General features: G+C 45.0%; 1 protein-coding gene across 4 annotated transcripts in view; it reads right to left on the bottom strand.

Annotated features, from left to right (window-relative positions):
* Positions 1–15751, bottom strand: part of FNDC3A (fibronectin type III domain containing 3A) — a 183247-nt gene that overhangs the window by 31204 nt on the left and 136292 nt on the right. For all 4 annotated transcript variants that reach the window (XM_075265995.1, XM_075265996.1, XM_075265997.1 and 1 more), the window contains 5 exons: positions 13052–13286; positions 11168–11434; positions 9313–9371; positions 5504–5661; positions 3924–3983 (listed from right to left, as the gene is read on the bottom strand). In XM_075265995.1, the coding sequence (XP_075122096.1) occupies positions 3924–3983; positions 5504–5661; positions 9313–9371; positions 11168–11434; positions 13052–13286 (779 nt within the window). The remainder of the gene's footprint in view (positions 1–3923; positions 3984–5503; positions 5662–9312; positions 9372–11167; positions 11435–13051; positions 13287–15751) is intronic.

Below are 15751 nucleotides of genomic sequence, written 5' to 3'. Positions count from 1 at the left end.
GTTCTAACTTATTCCACCAGAGTTGCTGGTAGTAACACATGACCACAGAGCAGAAGGGATACTGGCCTTAACCCCTTCAATACTACCAATATACTACTACTGGCATTAACCCCTTCAATACTACCAATATACTACTACTGGCATTAACCCCTTCAATACTACCAATATACTACTACTGGCATTAACCCCTTCAATACTACCAATATACTACTACTGGCATTAACCCCTTCAATACTACCAATATACTACTACTGGCATTAACCCCTTCAATACTACCAATATACTACTACTGGCATTAACCCATTCAATACTACCAATATACTACTACTGACCTTAACCCCTTCAATACTACCAATATACTACTACTGGCTTTAACCCCTTCAATACTACCAATATACTACTACTGGCTTTAACCCCTTCAATACTACCAATATACTACTACTGGCTTTAACCCCTTCAATACCGGACCAACAAAGATGCTAGAATTCACCCTGCACACACACACACTATTCTAAACTATCAGAGATGGCGGCATTCACCCTTTTAGCATACTTGACCAATATTTCTCAATTCCAATTCTCAAGCATCCCCAACAGTTTAGGTTTTCAGGATCTCCTTAGTAGACCCCTAGTGTTATTATTATTATTGTCAGGATAGTACAAATACTCACAAAAGTTCTTTCTAAAGGGGGGATCCTTAAATTATGATCTGTTGGGGGTACATGAGAAGTCTGGATGGCAAAGACCCCACTAGTCCAACAGGGAGGCTGGAATTGACATCAGGCATTTGGCATTAACTCTTTCACAATCTTAGACCATCAGGGTCAGTACCATGAATGATTGTAAGATGCGTGATCTGAGTAGAACCTTAATATAACAATTTTTGATTGGCCTCTACCTCCTAGTGCTTGCTCTAGGTTACATAACCCTCCTAACAGTGTGGCCTCATGTGGAACACAATCCTTAGTGAACCCTGGATGAGGATGACATTGTCAAACTCTCGCGTGCAAAGAGGTAACTTCTGGATTTCAGTCCTAATGCGTCTAACACGTAAATGTAGAATTTTTATATATAGGCAATGGTCTAAGAAAAATGCTAACTATTCTTCTTATTAGGCTTCGATATGAAAGATCTGAGAGTTGATGACATTATTGCTAAAGTAAATCTTTCACTAGGAGCCACAAACCTTTTATTGTACACTAGCGCCACCTATGGTACGAAGGACAGAATGCATCAACATTGTCTTGATTAAACAAAATATGCTTCTAATGATCTATGATTGACTATCTATGATATAATGACCTATCCTGGGTGTAAGTTATCAATATCAGATGGGTGGAGGTCTAACTCCCAGCACTCCCACTGATAAGCGGATGAAGGGGCCATGGCACTTTAGTGAAGACTGTCTTTGTGATGTTGAAGCCATGTTCACCAGTTCTATGGTCTTTCTGTAGTTCAGTAATACGGGACTAAGATGCCGAATTATACACAAATGGTGCTGTGCTGAAGAGGCAACATTGCTTACACAAGCACTGCAGCCCCTCAGACCAGAAGATTGATGGGGCTGTTGCCCGTCAATAGACAACCCTTGAAAAATCCTTTTAATATCAGCTTCAGTATTATGCATTGGTGATTGATCTTGAAACTTTAAAGCGAGTGTACCACCATCAAAATCTCTTGTATACCCCGTATATTCAGTTATACCGTTTTGGTGTCACACTCTGAATGTGTATGTAAATGAGCACCAAGGGGGGGCGCTGTCTGCTAGAGCACAAGTTTTTACCTGACGCTGCAGTGCAATCTTTATTAGGCGAAGTGATAAATGGTGGATGATGACCACATAGGATACTAGTGCTCTATAAAGGGCATATCCTATCCCTGGGTGCCCCGAACAACTCAAGCATATTGATTATAAACTGAATTTCTCAGCAGCAAGACTGCACTTTGATACAAAAAGTGGTTATTCTCTATCACTAAGTGTACCTACAACAGCATATAAGTGATTTAAAAGTGATTTTTAAGGTGCAGACTCCCTTTAGAGAGCTGTACTCAGCTGTTTCCTTTAATTCCACATAAAATTATTATTATTATTATTATTATTATTTATTTATATAGCACCATTAATTCCATGGTTCTGTACATTTGGGGGTTACATACAATACACAGAATATACAGGTAGATATAATACTAACAGTGACCGACTGGCACGGTGGGGTAGAGGGCCCTGCCCGCGAGGGCTTACAATCTATGGGGGAAGGGGGGTAGAGACAGAAGGAGAGGGGGAGACAGTTCAGATGGCGGTGCGGTGATAGTGTTATTGGAGGTTGTAGGCCTTCCTGAATAGGGGAGTCTTCAGGGCCTTCTTGAAGCCTGTGAGTGTGGGGGTCAGTCTTATGTGTCTTGGTAATGAGTTCCAGAGTATGCAATGCAATGTCAAAAACATGATAGACCTCCGTGTCATTCAGTCAAGTGAACAAGCTCTTACAATTGGTGGAAGACCCAACGATGACATTTATCATGTATCCTGAGCATAAGTAATAAATAAATAACATCCATGTATCCACACATAGATTTCAAGAGATATTTAAAAAGGGGTTTCTGGGTTCATGTAATTGATGACTAGGGGCGTAACTACCGGGATAGCAGGGGTAGCGGTTGCGTCCCAGGTCATGTGACGTCCCAGACGTCATTGAAGATGACTGACACCAACGACGAGTGCAGCAGAGCCAGAGATAGGTAAGTGACAGTAGTTTTTTTTTTATGTTGACCCCCCCCCCCCTTCCCTCCCAGAGTATAATAATTGTTCATGGCTGTTCACAATGGGTCAAAATAATGTTTATAGGGGCCACTATGGGGCGTAATAGTGTGTGCAGGGGCCACTATGGGGCGTAATAGTGTGTGCAGGGGCCACTATGGGACGTAATAGTGTGTGCAGGGGCCACTATGGGGCGTAATAGTGTGTGCAGGGGCCACTATGGGGCGTAATAGTGTGTGCAGGGGCCACTATGGGGCATAATAGTGTGTGCAGGGGCCACTATGGGGCGTAATAGTGTGTGCAGGGGCCACTATGGGGCGTAATAGTGTGTGCAGGGGCCACTATGGGGCATAATACTGTGTGCAGGGGCCACTATGGGGCGTAATAGTGTGTGCAGAGGCCACTATGGGGCGTAATAGTGTGTGCAGAGGCCACTATGGGGCGTAATAGTGTGTGCAGGGGCCACTATGGGGCATAATACTGTGTGCAGGGGCCACTATGGGGCATAATACTGTGTGCAGGGGCCACTATGGGGCATAATACTGTGTGCAGGGGCCACTATGGGGCATAACAGAGCGATGTCAGATCAGTGGGGGTTCAATTTGTGATCAGATGTTTAAAGGGGCTGATCATGCGAATACTCCAACCTTTTTGTTCTTTACACTGCACACCGTCTACACATTAGCAGTTGTGCAGGGTAATACAGCTGCATATATGTAGAGTAAATAATGAAGACGACCCCTGAGTGGTCCCATGAAATAGCTAATCCATGAGGTGCAGTGAGTCCGGACTGTGCTAATAATACATTTCTAATTGTATAACGCCAACCTATTCCGCAGCACTTTACAAATCAGGAGGATCACATACAGTGAAAATAAGACATTACAGAGTAATAAATCAATTCACACAACAGGAGTGATCTGACACTGATGGCCCATCTTTAGGACAGCTCATCAGAAGTGTGAACCCCCTTATACTAAAATGAAGCCTTTTGCAACCAAAGTAATATGGAAAACACTGGCATTCGTTTTATAATTTACTAATCTGAACAAGAGCGAAGTCTCTATTAGCTGCGACCGCTGAGCCGGAACTGGGATATGTGAAGTTACAGATAAATTCATTTCCACAAACAGATTTAACACAGCATAAAATATACCGGTGTCACTAACCTGGCGTGATAATCTGTCGCGGGTCTCAAATCATCCACAGTAACATTGGTTTTCTCTCCACTGAAAAGAAAATGAAATGACATGTGACTCAGCTGCTCAGCCACTTGATGCGTGAAAATTATTTACTTCCAGACGTCTTATGTATTTATATGGTGCTCCCACTGAGGCAATTTGCACATAGTATAATCCCTGGCGCGCTACTCGAGACTATAGTATAATATAGATTTTTCTATAGTACAAATAACAGAGAACAATATCAACACATTATGAGGAACTATTACAGGGTCTCCACAGCTAGCAGAATATATGGAACATATCACAAGCAGCGCCAGGTCTCCTTAAAGGGGGCTTTTCACCTCCTCATTCAGGTCCAGCTGTTTGTATCCCTATAGGGGTTGTGCAGCTATAGATACGTATCCATAAGACAGGGGATAAGTGTCCAATCTGTAGGGGTCCAACTGCTGAGTCCTCCAGTGAGCAGGACGATGGGGGGATCAAAAGCCCTCCTAAAGCCTTCTTGAGAATGGAGCAACAGTGCGGGACTGGCACTGCAAGCTCTGGCAGCACCTGTAGTCTATCGAAGTGAATGAGGCGCTGGTCACACAAGCACACTGGCATTCACAAGGAGGTTTTAAAGGGGTTGACCACTTTCAGACCAATATCGACAGACAAATCGTTTTGTTTATATAATGAAAAGCTGTACAATTTTCCAGTATACCTTCTATACCAATTCCTCATGTACACTTATGTGTCCATCAAGTGACCATGGGCAGTCCGTCACGTGACCATGGGCTGTGCGTCACGTGACCATGGGCTGTGCGTCACGTGACCATGGGCTGTGCGTCACGTGACCATGGGCTGTGCGTCACGTGACCATGGGCTGTGTATCACGTGACCATGGGCTGTGCGTCACGTGACCATGGGCTGTGCGTCACGTGACCATGGGCAGTCCGTCACCTGACCATGGGATGATTTTTATCCACTAAATGTAAGCAGAATGAATGACAACAAGCAGAGCTCTAGAAAACCATAGAAACATAGAAAGTATATTGGAAAATTGTACAACTTTTTATTACACAAAGAATAACACTGGTCTCTCAATACTGGCCTGAAAGTGGACAACCCCTTTAAGGGGACTTTCAGATCCCTATTCTCCGGGACATTTATCCTCTGTTCTGTGAGAAGTGAAAGGCAGACTGTGTCAGAGCTCAGAATCACACAACTTGCCTGCTTCTGTCCAGTATCGCCCACTTGAAAATAAAGATTCTAGTCATCATATCAGGCACCAAAACTAACTGTACTAATTGCTCAGGAACGGTGAAGTATAGAAAAAAAAAAATTCCAACTTTGCCAGATATTGAAATTTGTGTCTTTCCCTTGATATTAGATTTATTTTGCTTTATAGATTTATTTTTAATGGCAATATTAAAAGTTACCCTTTAAGACTGGTGACTTTTTGGATTGTGTTCCTGCATTTATTAGTATGATGTACCAAGTAAAGATACTTGATCACTGATCCCACTGAGGACACTTCAGGCCTCTATAATAAGAGCATGACTGGCAGAAGAGTAAATACATACCTATATACAACCTTGTATTTTCCATCCTTCCCATTGTTAGATAATAGTATTTCATAGGTGTAAACTTCAGGGGTAAGCGTTCCATCATTTTCCTCACTGATCAGACTTGAAGGAGGCGACCAAGTTAGCATCACAGACCGTGCTTGGATATCTGACACCTGAAACGACACATATTCATATATCACATCCTTATAAACCACACTATTCCTAAACACTTTTTGTTGTATGGCAAGGCACACTATCTTCCTGAAACCCCCTGCTGGTCACTATTTCCTGGGCTGCCTTATATTAACAGAAAATGGTGCTTCGCCAACCACCGGCTGCAGAGGGACACCACTGGTACCAATCACCTGCTGCATGCAGAGAGACACCACTGGTACCAATCACCGGCTGCAGAGGGACACTACTGGTACCAATCACAGGCTGCAGAGGGAAACTACTGGTACCAATCACAGGCTGCAGAGGGACATTACTGGTACCAATCACCGGCTGCAGAGGGACACCACTGATACCAATCACCAGCTGCAGAAGGACACCACTGGTACCAATCACCGGCTGCAGAGGGACACCACTAGTACCAATAACTGGCTGCAGAGGGACACCACTGGTACCAATCACCGGCTGCAGAGGGACACCACTGGTACTAATCACCGGCTGCAGAAGGACACCACTGGTACCAATCACCGGCTGCAGAGGGACACCACTGGTACTAATCACCGGCTGCAGAGGGACACCACTGGTACCAATCACCGGCTGCAGAGGGACACCACTGGTACCAATCACCGGCTGCAGAGGGACACCACTGGTACCAATCACCGGCTGCAGAGGGACACCACTGATACCAATCACCGGCTGCAGAGGGACACCACTGATACCAATCACCGGCTGCAGAGGGACACCACTGATACCAATCACCGGCTGCAGAGGGACACCACTGGTACCATTCACTGGCTGCAGAGGGACACCACTGGTACCAATCACCGATTGCAGAGGGACACCACTGGTACCATCACCGGCTGCAGAGGGACACCACTGGTACCAATCACCGGCTGCAGAGGGACACCACTGGTACCAATCACCGGCTGCAGAGGGACATTACTAGTATCAATCACCGGCTGCAGAGGGACACCACTGGTACCAATCACCGGCTGCAGAGGGACACTACTGGTACCAATCACAGGCTGCAGAGGGAAACCACTGGTACCAATCACAGGCTGCAGAGGGACATTACTGGTACCAATCACCGGCTGCAGAGGGACACCACTGGTACCAATCACCGGCTGCAGAAGGACACCACTGGTACCAATCACCGGCTGCAGCGGGACACCACTGGTACCAATCACCGGCTGCAGCGGGACACCACTGGTACCAATCACCGGCTGCAGAGGGACATTACTGGTACCAATCACCGGCTGCAGAGGGACACCACTAGTACCAATCACTGGCTGCAGAGGGACACCACTGGTACCAATCACCGGCTGCAGAGGGACATTACTGGTACCAATCACCGGCTGCAGAGGGACATTACTGGTACCAATCACCGGCTGCAGAGGGACACCACTGATACCAATCACCGGCTGCAGAGGGACACCACTAGTACCAATCACTGGCTGCAGAGGGACACCACTGGTACTAATCACTGGCTGCAGAAGGACACCACTGGTACCAATCACCGGCTGCAGAGGGACACCACTGGTACTAATCACCGGCTGCAGAGGGACACCACTGGTACCAATCACCGGCTGCAGAGGGACACCACTGGTACCAATCACCGGCTGCAGAGGGACAATACTGGTACCAATCACCGGCTGCAGAGGGACACCACTGGTACCAATCACCGGCTGCAGAGGGACATTACTGGTACCAATCACCGGCTGCAGAAGGACACCACTGGTACTAATCACCGGCTACAGAGGAACACCACTGGTACCAATCACTGGCTGCAGAGGGACACCACTGGTACTAATCACCGGCTGCAGAGGGACACCACTGGTACCAATCACCGGCTACAGAGGGACATTACTGGTACCAATCACCGGCTGCAGAGGGACACCACTGGTACTAATCACCGGCTGCAGAGGGACACCACTGGTACCAATCACCGGCTACAGAGGGACACCACTGGTACCAATCACCGGCTACAGAGGGATACCACTGGTACTTATTTATTTATTTATTTTCCCCACTGGAAAACCTATTTAAACCTAATAAGGTCTCCACAAAAATATAGACATACATAATTATATGGAGATACAAAGGGGAGAGAATTGGCAAAACACCCTTCACATGGTTCTAAAAGCATCTAAAAGCAGCAAATACTATGAAAACTTGATGGATATTGAACAAAAACAAGTCAATTTTCACACCAACACCCCCGATGATAGTACATTGGACGCATGTCTGTTGCAGAACAGTTCATTGTGTGAACTCATGTAAGCCTTTTATCTATATCCACTTCAGGATTACTAATGTTATTGTATGCTGTTCAGCCTTTTACCAAAGCTAACTAAGAGTGCTTCATAAAAGAGCTTTCCTAGACCTCGGGCTCTCCATGTAGGCCCCAGAGCATTTCCCAATGATTGGAATGGTTCACTTTCATCTCAGAGAAAATGAGCAGCCAGTAATTTGCCTTTCTCCAAGATGCAACTCTTAGATCTTTGATCTGTGACAAGTCTTACAATGTTACGGACAAAACATGGCTATACTTTAAAGCGCGCATACTGCCTACACAATGCGAATTCAATAGTGTGGCCATCACTGTATGTGCGGGGTTCGGTTCTCACAATATTAAAGGGGTTGTTTTTTTTTTTACTGTTTAATAGGTCGGCTGAAGGAACCAGCAATATAAAAAGAAAACTTTACTCACCTCTTCCTGGGCCTCAGTCCCCGGGCTGTACCAGGTGACTGCTGGAGTTAAGCACAGGCCCCAAAATCTGCATAGCTTGCTGTAAGCAGATACTAAGCGACAATGTATGTCCATAAATATATACAAACCCAGCACATAGGTATTATGAACAGAACATGAGTGATCCAACAGGTAAAGGGCTACTCCACCACATCCGTGGGAGTTACCAAACCAGGAACTATTTGGGGGAAGGATGAGGAGTCTAGAGCCTAATGGGGTAACTTGGTAGGACCCCTTTGGTTTGGTGACTCCCATGGATGTAGCGGGTTCTTGCCACCTAGTAACCACCGTACAGGGCTTGAGGGCCCAATCTCACCTTGATAATTGCATAAGATCCATCCGATATTTATGTCTGAGAGCATCCCACGTATGGGTTCTCGATATAATTCTATTCATCTTTACCTATCTGCTGGTTTTTCAATCACAGGCCTCAGTGGTAACCGCTCAACAAATGGCACGGTAGACACGTCACTTGTGAAGAGATGACCACTGAGACTTGTGCTTTGCTGCAGCGACCACCTAGAATAATCAGGATGCCCCCGTGACGTTATATGTGGGAGCCATATACAGAGGTGTTTGGCTAACATTAACCTTATGTATATGTGTCAGGAAGTCAAGCATTGAAGTTTGAAGTCTAAGTGTCACTATAAGGACTAGTTCACACAGGTTTTTTGGGGCCAGATTTTGAAACGGAACCCGCGTCGGAATCCACTCAAAAAAAATCGCCTCCCATTGAAATCAATGGGAGCCAGTCATTTACTTTTTCCGCGAGCAGAGGAATCCTGCGCACTGAGTAATCCGCCCTGCTCATGTGATCGATAATAATAATGTACGGCTTATTCCCATATAGTTATTAGAGTGAAGCTTCCTACTACATGACTACAAGCTGCATTGTGGGACTTACCAGGGGTTTGGAAATGTTGGAAAGTTGGGCTTCTAATGCTTTTGTCTCTTCGTCTTTTTCTACAATGAAAATAAATACAATTTGGTTTTCGTTTATTTCTATATAAGCAATTTGTACAATATTGCAAAACTGATGGCATGTGAAATACATTGTATTCAATCACATTCTAACCACGTCTGACTTAGCATCTTGGTAAAGGATCTGTCACTTCTCCCAACACGTGGATTTTAATAAATACTTGGATTTCCCATGAAATAATAACTTTGATACAACACTTATATACAAATATAACCAAAATTCCTTATCCTAAGCTTAAAAGACAATCACTGTACAATAAGATTTAATGTAACTTTTATTAATCCGCCAATAACAATGGCATGTAGATACACCACAGTGCAACCCTGTGTCTTATACAACCTTATCCATTAAAGGGGTTGTCCCATCACAAGGATCCTATCTATACTGCTTGTTAATGTGGATATAAGACTTTTCCTAAATACATTGCTTCAGCAAAAAACTGCTTTGTTCGTCCACTATCTTACTTTATTCAATTCATTGTGGCCACAGCCCTGACTTAGCTGCTCATGAGTCAAGTGATGTATCTGCTGCTCTCAGGGGGAGGGAGGAGGGGCTAAGTGCACAGGAGCGAGCCTGTGTTTCTAGCTATTCCTGTGTCTGCACCACATGACCTAGCTTCCTGCTCTCAGATAGGGGAGAGGAGCTGCTTTCATTTCTGAACTCGTCTTCTGTTCTCCCAGTTAACAGGCTAGCTAATTCAATTGTGTTCATTATGGCAGAGACAGGCAGTCTCTGTATGTAACACAGAATAGAGTTGCTGCTGCCTGTACTTCATAGTCCAATATTGTGCATATAGTGTTGTTTGAGGACCTCTGATGACATCACAGGCCCTTCAGCCGCCCCATAGGATCACGCTGTGTGGTGGGCGGAGCTACATGCTAATTTGGGGGTGGAGCTAAATGGCAGGTTGCATATGAAACCCCGCCCACCAAATGACGCAAGGAACCAGGAAGAAAGAAGATTTTACAGCGGTGAAGACTGGTGAGTATGCGACGTGGGAATACCCATTTAAAGGGCCATAAACACTTGATCGGGGGGGAGGGGGCAACAGCTGTATCCTAGACCGATCAGCTGTATTGAGCAGCTTTTGTATATTGAACAAACTGCAGGGATTGCAATAGCACTGGGAGGCGCTATCTCACTATTTAGGATCTGCCCATATGTGTTTGGCATGCTGTTAATATCAAATACGGATGCGCGGACTTGCTATGCCTTTTTGTAACATACAACATCAAATACACATTTGATCCCAATTTAACACAGGGTCAGTGATTTAGCAGGATTATTCTTTCCTGGTAACACAGACATGATATTGCTCCCAAAAATGTAAGAATAAGTTGACAATTGGGCGCTACCATTCTCCTTGTCTACAGAGCCTATCTGAACAGACTTTGACACCGTACACACAGTGAGACGCTGTGTAAAGAACACACCCTATGGAGCATGGGAACATTTGGCAGATACTATTAGTGTACTGCAAAAAAAAAAAAAAAAAAAAATTAAAGCTGTGTTTATCATCTAGCGAGGTCAGTAAAAAAAAAATAAATTAAATAAAATAAAATAAAAAAACAAAACACAGATTCCCGATGGATTCCATTGTAGTCGGGATCCTTTGCCGTCAGTCATTAGACTGTTTTCTAGATGGACCAGAAAAACGGAGACATTTGCGCCGATGTGAACACACACTTAAAGAAAGCCGCCATTTACGGTATAATCCAGGACACCATCTTAATTTCACATTTTCATTTGTGGTCCACGTAGTTCTTATCACAATTACCTTGTATTTCTGTTTCTACCTGGGAAGAATTCTTTCCTTTCTGTTTGTTCTTAGACTGTCCCGTATTTAGCCCCGGACTGTTCTGTCCTTTCAGAATTCCATTCGATTCATTGACTGGAGACGAGCTTTTCTTGGGTGAGAAGGGTGGGCTATTTAGCTTGTCTTTTTGTGCGCCATGCCGATCCTTTAACTTCTTCTGTAACCGTTCGTGGATTTTACTCGATCTCTCATCCCTAAGTCCGGACCTCCCATGAGTAGAAAGAGCGTCTGAAAGATCACGAGAAAAACATTCCACGTGAAAAAAATTCTATAAAAATCTTTAATTGTGCTATGTACATAAATGAGAAATAAGAGGTAAACTATACGACCATATATACAGCTCATATAACAACCAGCCAACACATCATTTCCTAAGTATATAACAACAAGTCATCAAAAATGTCACAATCCATACGATGCATATTAACTCCATGAAGCCCCTTAGTGTCAAGGTTTTTTTTTTTTTCTAAGCTAAAAATACTGATGAGCTATTAGGATAGGTCAGCAATACCAAATTGGTGGGAGTCTGACACCAAACACTCCCACTAATCAGTTGTTCCCAGCTGCTGATACAGTAAGAAAGGAGGAGGAAGCAGACAGTGCTGTTCTCTGTGTAGTGGTCAGATCAGGTACTGCAGATTAGCGTCCTTATAACTGAATGGGGCCTATGCTGCTGCGACAAAAGTTATGCCACTACCCAGAGACCACAGCTGTCTGCTTCCTGCTACATGCTCTATGTATCAGCAGCTGAGAACAGCTGATCGGTGGTGGTGCTGGGTGTCAGTCCCCTACATATCTGATATTACTGACCTATGTTCTTAGCCCAGAAAACCACTAACTTTCCCAGTGATACCAGCTGATTGACATGAGTCTGTCTCCTGGAATCCTTGACAATTAACCAATTTTGCAGGCACTGTATGTCTCTCCAGCCCACACACTTTCCATGCGGTGGCCAGTATAGAAGAATTGGAGTGTTGCATGGAGACTATAATACAAAATTCATGTCTATGTAACACAGTGGTTTCCAAATGTGACAAAAGGCACAGAAACGCAAACTATATACTATAGACACTCCAATAAAGAAGCTTTCACAATGACACGCCAGCAGATTACAGCAAGTTGTGTTGTTCATGACACCACCACAGGGAGCAATGAATGATCACTGTGGCCATATGACATGTCTTTGGTATGGAGAACATTATCACATGAAGAAGAGAGTAGGTGTTAAGGATAAGTCCCAGGACAGTATATAATGGCATATAGTGTAGCATGAGCCACATCCGTGTATTAGTGATTTACATAACGTACATCCAACTGCAGAAACTACCAAATGATGTTGGTGGAAGCAGGCGATGCTGTAAGAATAGATTCAATAGTACTCTAATATTGGTGCCTACCTAACCCTTTTAAATAGGTTTTTCTTCAATATCCACCCTCTCTGGCCTTGTTCAGATACTGCTTAGGTCACTGTTGGTCTCTGCTTCTGGGTTCTGGCCCACTCGGCCAGTCAATGGGTCATTGTGGTCAATAACTAAGTGGGCAATTGCAGGTATTACTTGCCTGTTGAGACGGAACCAAAGAGTAGAGACCAGCTGGGACCAGAGCAAAGTCTAGAAGGGAGCGACAGGAGATCACTGAAGAATTAGCTTTATAACCCGCAATGACGCAAAACGCAAAAATGTAAAAAAAAAAAAATATATATATATATATATATATATATATATATATATAGTATTATATTATATTATATTATATATATATAATTTGAGGCAAACAGAAGGGTGATAAATGATCACTTCCACACTGGACCACCACATAAATATGTTCTGACAAGCAGGTACTTACCCAAATCTCCATATACCTGTGAAGGGTGATACTGAGGGGTGTACTGGGAGGTCATATCTCCTGCTGCACTGACTGCTGAGTAAATGTGGCGATGTGGTGGAGGCATCATAGCAGGAAGGGGTATAAAACCTGGCAGCGGCGGAGGTGGCCGATGTATGACAGGATGACCACTCGTGTGGAACTCTGGTGGCTGTGGCACCACTACAACTCTCCGCACACCATTGTCTTCAATAACCTGGGAGAAAAGAAGATGCAGAGTGTAAGTCACACCTTCATCAGAGAGGACGACACATAAATAGATCCACATTTGACAAACTGGAATATCTTAAAATTTGGTTACATATTGGTAAGGTTTCAAAGGCATAAAAGCAGGATGGAAGAAGAGGACCACCCTTTCAATTTACAGGTCCTGCAGAAGAGACAGCAGCCTGGTCTGCACTATGTTGCTGGTCTTTCATGACCGCTTCTTCTGACATTTGCAGCCAAACACTGGCATTGGCGTGACCTGTATACAAACACTGCCTCACTGTTGAGGATGTGCAATTTGTGCACCGATAATGTCAGCTGCAGAGGTGATCTGAACAGTAATACAACGTAACAAGAAGACATGTCAGGATCAGCAACAACGCTGAATAGGCTGCCGCCGAGGGATCCAGTGCCCTATATGTGCCAAGTTAGCTTTATACGAGGCTGTAGAGTTTATTTGAAAAGGTTATGCAGGACTAGAAAACATGACTGCTTTCCAGGAAGTGACATCACGTCTAGTGGTCACATGGCCATGGTGCTATGGAGATGTGTCATTGCCATGTGGCCAATGGACATGATGTCACTTCCTGGGAAGAAGAACACATCCATGTTTTCAAATTCCTGCAAAACCCCTTTTAACAACTTTCAGAGGAGGCAAATACATGGTTTCTGGACATAACTTCCCTTTGTCCATCAGCTTTGTATTCCCTCATCAAAAAATGTTTCAGGTTGAGTTGCGAGCAACAAATGCACCGCTGACTTCACCACTTCTTCCGATGTGAATCTTTGTCCTTGTAAGGCTTCTTTAAGATAATCCATAGTTACTTGTTTATTGGACAGATTCAGTTCACCTACAGACTCAATGTTGTCATCGGTAGTGGATGGGCATCCAACTCCTTCAAGGTTAACACTTGGGTGACCTTTTAACTATGCCCAGAATTTGCCAGTAGAGTTTCAGCAAACTAGTGTATGATGGAGTGAGGGGGGTTAAGGTTAAGTTAGTTAGGAAGGACTAGAAGTAGAGAGAGAGGTGGAGAGAGTGATTGGGTGCACTTATTAACCTATTAGCAATACCTGCGACTTCGTCCGCATCCCCGCTCTGCCCAACACATGTGCTACGCGGCCCCGGCCACCCCCTATTGCCTGTGGCCGCTGCGACCCTGGCCTCCCCTCCCCTCGACGTGCGACCCTGGGCCCCCGCTGCGACCCTGGGCCCCCGCTGCGACCCCAGCCCACCCCAAACGTGTCCCCGGCATACCCCTTCCCAAACCCGACCCCGGTTCCCCCCTGCGACCCTGGCCCCCCCCAAACCCCCCCCCCCCTTCCTCACTGGGGGGCCCTGGCTCACTTCCCCAAACCTGTGTGACCCCAGCTTGCGACCCCACCACCCTGATTTACCCCCCCCCCTCTCACCCTCCCCCCACAGCCCACAACCCTGATTCCTTCCCCCAACCAACAACCCTCCCCTCTCCCCCCCCCCGGGCCTCCCATGCGCCTACTATCCCGGAGTGCATGTGTCGTGCAAACTGTGCCGCGCAGCAGCTGCAGTCATGCACTGCGCGGCACAGTGACTGGTAATTTCCTTTATGTTGAGAGGGACAAAAAAAAGCAGAGATAGACGGAGACCTGGGCAATGTCTTAACAGGAACATCATGGGATCTGGGAGGCAAGTACTGCTTCTTTAACTTTTTTTTAATGTAGATTATGAGCCCCATATACAGATCCTATTAGTATGTCTTTGTAGAATGGGAGGAAATCCAGGCAAACACGGGGAGAACATACAAACTCTTTGCCGATGTTGTTCCTGACAGGATTCGAACTCAGGACTACAGCACTGCAAGGCTGCAGTGCTAACCACTGAGTCACTGTGTTGCCCCATTGCTTCTTTAGCTTTTTAACCCTTTTTGAGCCTTTGTAGAAGAACTGTACCCACCAGACAATCCCCTTAAACATCGGTAAGCAGCAGTCACTGTTCTGCATCAATGGTATCCGTTATTTTAAAGCAAGGTGTGACCCAACACAGCCATAGTGACAACCCTTTACCAATAACTTGGCAAGGAACTGAAACGTTGGACTGATGTGTCAATATCCAAAGTGCACAAGACAGAAAACGAACATCAGATACTAATGATTTTGCCCAGACTAATATGATCGCCGTTCATGAGGATTCCCTCAAAACATATGTTGCGGCTATTGTGCCTGAAGTAGAGGTCAGTACACCAGAAGTTACAGCACCACTGCCCTATTAGGCCACATGTTTATGGCCACGTATTCAATGGAGACTTATGCGGAGTACTGGATGCCGTCACATATCTAAATCTCACTATAGACACATCTACCACATTAGGATACTAGGAAAGCACAGAGATATTAACCAGAACTTACAGCCTCCATTATGTAGGTTAGGAATCAGAGCCGGGTCATTATTTCCATGGAGTTTCCTAGGTCGGTATC

Source organism: Leptodactylus fuscus, chromosome 2 (genome assembly GCF_031893055.1).
Source record: "Leptodactylus fuscus isolate aLepFus1 chromosome 2, aLepFus1.hap2, whole genome shotgun sequence".
Taxonomy (NCBI): Eukaryota; Metazoa; Chordata; class Amphibia; order Anura; family Leptodactylidae; genus Leptodactylus; species Leptodactylus fuscus.
This window is presented reverse-complemented; position numbering and strand designations above follow the sequence as displayed.